The sequence below is a fragment of the Silurus aristotelis genome, assembly GCF_946808225.1.
Source record: "Silurus aristotelis genome assembly, chromosome: 26".
In the NCBI taxonomy this organism is placed as follows: domain Eukaryota; kingdom Metazoa; phylum Chordata; class Actinopteri; order Siluriformes; family Siluridae; genus Silurus; species Silurus aristotelis.
The window spans coordinates 17,693,292-17,698,291 of NC_139599.1; the positions used below are offsets into that span (position 1 = coordinate 17,693,292).

Sequence of the window (5,000 nt, forward strand, 5' to 3'; positions counted from 1 at the left end):
TTTAAGAGGATGTTAAGGGATGTAGAGATTATATCGGATGTAGGGATTATAGAGATTATAGAGGATAATCTCTAGGATGTAGAGATTAGAGAAATCATTAGATGTAGAGATGTAGAGATTATATAGGATGTGGAGATTATAGAGGATGTAGAGATTAGAGATTATAGAGGATGTAGAGATTATAGAGGATGTAGAGATTATAGAGATTATAGAGGATGTAGAGATTACAGATTACAGAGTATTATAGTATTAGATTACAGAGATTAGAGTATTAGATTACAGAGTATACAGAGTAATCTCTAATTTAGTCTCTAATAAAGAGTAATCTCTAATTTCTAATATAATCTCTAGAGATTAGAGATTATAGAGGATGTAGAGATTATAGAGGATGTAGATATTATAGAGGATGTAGAGATTAGAGATTATAGAGAATGTAGAGATTATAGAGGATGTAGAGATTAGAGATTATAGAGGATGTAGAGATTATAGAGGATGTAGAGATTATAGAGGATCTAGAGATTATAGAGGATGTAGAGATTAGAGATTATAGAGGATGTAGAGATTATAGAGGATGTAGAGGATGTAGAGATTATAGAGGATGTAGAGATTATAGAGGCTGTAGAGATTAGAGATTATAGAGGCTGTAGAGATTAGAGATTATAGGGGATGTAGAGATTATAGAGGATGTATAGATTATAGAGGATGTAGAGATTAGAGATTATAGAGGCTGTAGAGATTAGAGATTATAGAGGATGTAGAGATTAGAGATTATAGAGGCTGTAGATATTAGAGATTATAGAGGATGTAGAGATTAAAGATTATAGAGGATGTAGAGATTAAAGATTATAGAGGATGTAGAGATTAAAGATTATAGAGGATGTAGAGATTAGAGATTATACAGGATGTAGATATTATAGATTATAGAGGATGTAGAGATTAAAGATTATAGAGGATGTAGAGATTAGAGATTATAGAGGATGTAGATATTAGAGATTATAGAGGATGTAGAGATTAAAGATTATAGAGGATGTAGAGATTATAGAGGATGTAGAGATTAGAGATTAAACATTGATTTAAAGAAGGACACCCCTGTATAAAGTCTAACAGCTAGAAATGCAGTCATGATAAGGTCTGGGCACAGAGGGCAGAACTCTGATACAGGAGTGTGTGGAGAAAATGTTCTGAAAAAGACTACAGACACTAAAGATTCCCATGAGCACAGTGACCTCCATCAGATCAGAAGAACCAGTATTTTAATGAATGTGTTCTCTATTAAATCTGGAACAGCTTTATTAAATCTATTCTCTATCTGTTCTCTATTAAATCTGGTGTTTGTGTGTGTGTGTGTGTGTGTGTGTGTGTGTGTGTGTGTGTGTGTGTGTGTGTGTAGATGCTGTAGTGAATCTAGGAAGATGTTTGAGGAACTCCACTTCCTCTGGTTGTGAAATTGCTCTAATATACTAATTCACGCGCTTCCGCTTTCAGTTTGTCCGCCAGGAAACTCTTTAACGCGGTGACGTCATTGCTCACAGCCAATCAAAGCCCATGGGGGCGTCACTCCATGGAAACTGGTTCTCTGACACAGACAGAGCGCAACAGTGAGGAGATATCGGGACAGCTCGAGTCTCGTGCGTGTGTGTGCGTTTGTGTGTGCGCGCACGTGGGTCTGAGTGCAGGTTCAGTGTCGCGCGCTGCTGTGTGCCCGCAGCTGTGCGAGATGCCGCAGTGAGCTTTGTGGTGCAGACCAGTGAAGCGCGAGGCTGTGGGTGAATGAAGATAATGGGATCGGAGATGGAGACTCCGGGGCAGAGCGCGAGCAAACCGGCGTTGAAGTGCGCGTGTCAGAGTCGCTGCGGCAGCGGGGGAAACTGGAGTGCGTTCGCGTGGCTGTTTGCGCTGTCGCTCGCGCTGCACCTCGTCACGCTCGCGTGTTACGTGGAACTTCGCTCCGAGGTGGAGCGCGAGATCCGGATCCAGAAAAGCGGCAGCGGCGCTGATGCTCCACCGGTCCCCGCGCGTGGAGGCGCAGGAGATGCGCGCGAGCAGGTAAGATCTTACCATCTCCAAACATCTCCATCAACCGAAACCACTGTTCCATTAAAGTGCGCGCGCCTGACAGTGTCGGTGAAAACCTACTGCTTTTTTTTTTTTATTCCGCACACGCGCGCGCGCGTGTGTGTGTGTTTGTGCTCCCTGGTTTCAGGTCCATTGTTCAGGGCCATTGTCCCGTGCACACGCTGCGGCGAGACAGACACACAGAAAGAAGCGCTAAGGGTGCTCGCGGGCACTGGGCAGTGAACCCTGTAACCCCCCGCCAACGCACACACACACACACACACACACACACACACACACTCAGACACACACTCGTCTGCTCTCTACAGAGCGTACAAACACAATGCCCGATACACTCATCACAGTGCACTCCACTAAAGATTACGCGTGTGTGTGCGTGTCCTGAGGCTGCATTATTCATGCTGCAGAAACATCTGTCAGTTTGAACGAGCCACGCGCTCGGTTGATTAATAGGTTCATTGTCTTTCTGTGTTCTGACTTCAGAATCTGTTTGTTCTGACATGAAGGTAACAACATGAAGGTAACAACCTGAAGGTAACAACATGTGGGTAACAACCTGAAGGTAACAACATGTGGGTTACAACATGAAGGTAACAACATGTGGGTAACAACATGAAGGTAACAACATGTGGGTAACAACATGAAGGTAACAACATGTGGGTTACAACATGAAGGTAACAACATGTGGGTTACAACATGAAGGTAACAACCTGAAGGTAACAACATGTGGGTAACAACCTGAAGGTAACAACATGTGGGTTACAACATGAAGGTAACAACATGTGGGTTACAACATGAAGGTAACAACATGTGGGTAACAACATGTGGGTTACAACATGAAGGTAACAACATGTGGGTTACAACATGAAGGTAACAACATGTGGGTAACAACATGTGGGTTACAACATGAAGGTAACAACATGTGGGTTACAACATGAAGGTAACAACATGAAGGTAACAACATGTGGGTAACAACATGTGGGTTACAACATGAAGGTAACAACATGAAGGTAACAACATGAAGGTAACAACATGTGGGTAACAACCTGAAGGTAACAACATGTGGGTTACAACATGAAGGTAACAACATGTGGGTTACAACATGAAGGTAACAACCTGAAGGTAACAACATGAAGGTAACAACATGAAGGTAACAACATGTAATCCAGTGTAGATTTATTCATTGATAGAGACTCAAAGCTCTTTTGTGGATCACTCTGGATGAGGGCGTCTGCTAAATGCAAATGTAATTCGGTAATTTACAAACACACACACATTCACACATATACACATAGACGAACACACACACATATACACATACACACATATACACATATACATATACACAAACAAACACACACACATACACACATACACACATAAACACACAAACACACACGCACATATATACACAAACACATTAGACAAACACATATACACATACACATAGACAAACATACACACAAACACACACACACATATACACATACACATAAACAAACACACATACACATATACACAAACAAACACACATACACATACACACACAAACATATACACAAACATAAACAAACACACATACACATACACATAGACAAACATACACACACAAACACACACATATACACATACACATACACACACAAACATATACACAAACATACACACATATACACATACACATACATATACACAAACACACACACATATACACATACACAAACAAACACACATACACATACACACACAAACATATACACAAACACACATACACATACACATAGACAAACATACACACACAAACACACACATATACACATACACATACACACACAAACATATACACAAACATACACACATATACACATACATATACACAAACACACACACACATATACACATACACAAACAAACACCCACACATACACACATACACATAAACAAACATACACACACACACATAGACAAACATATACACAAACACACACACAGACAAACATACACATATACACACACACATAGACAAACATACACAGACACACAAAAACATACACACACAAACACATACACAGACACATACACACACATTTACAGACACACAAACACATAGACAAACATACACAGACACACACAAACACATACACATACAGACACACAAAAACATACACACAGACACACACAAAAACATACACAAACACATACAGACACGCACAAACACATACACACACAGACACACACATATACAGACACTTAGAATTTCAGTGTGTGTGTTAATGTGGATGTGGAAATATATCTGGGAGATGTTTGACAGAGACAGACATCTCTCTCTCTCTCTCTCTCTCTCTCTCTTTTCCATCTTACTTTCATTGTGCCTGTCCTACTTTCCACCTTTGCACCTATTTTTCTTTGTCTCTCTCTCACTCTCTCTCTCTCTCTCTCTCTTTCTTATTCATCTGTACATCTATCTCTCTCTTTTGTCTCCATTCTTTGTCTTTCCTTCATTGTATTCTGTTCTATCTTTCTGTTCCACTTGCACTTTTGATCTCTCTCTTTCCTCCTCCCCTTCTTTCTTTCTACCTACATCTCTCGTTCTCTTATTCTCTGTGTCCATCTCCTCGGGCACTGTGGCAACTGGCCAGAGCACAGTGTGAACTCTCTCTCTCACACACACACACACACTAATTACACATACCTTATTAAAGCTGGGAATGTGAAGGATTCTTTTTCAACAGGATATTCCCTTATTACAACAGTCCGTAATTACTGTATACACACACACACACACACACACACACACACACACACACACACACACACACACACACACACACTCGCCTCAGCTGGTAAAATGCAGTTATAAACGTGTGTCTTGGGTTCACATTCCTGTTGTTGCGGTTTGTAAATTCGCCCTGCAGCAGAATATT

At 40.8% G+C, this 5,000-nt stretch overlaps 1 protein-coding gene across 3 annotated transcripts in view; it reads left to right on the forward strand.

Moving 5' to 3' along the window:
- Positions 1 to 1,592: 1,592 nt before the first annotated feature.
- The window catches only part of eda (ectodysplasin A), a 29,643-nt gene continuing 26,235 nt past the window's right edge, over positions 1,593 to 5,000 (forward strand). For 2 of the 3 annotated variants that reach the window (XM_083530974.1, XM_083530973.1), the window contains exon 1: positions 1,601 to 2,046. In XM_083530974.1, coding sequence (XP_083387100.1) covers positions 1,771 to 2,046 — 276 coding nt within the window. In that variant the 5' untranslated portion in view covers positions 1,601 to 1,770. Of the gene's footprint in view, positions 2,047 to 5,000 lie in introns of all 3 variants that reach the window. The other variant, XM_083530975.1, reaches the window with a different exon arrangement.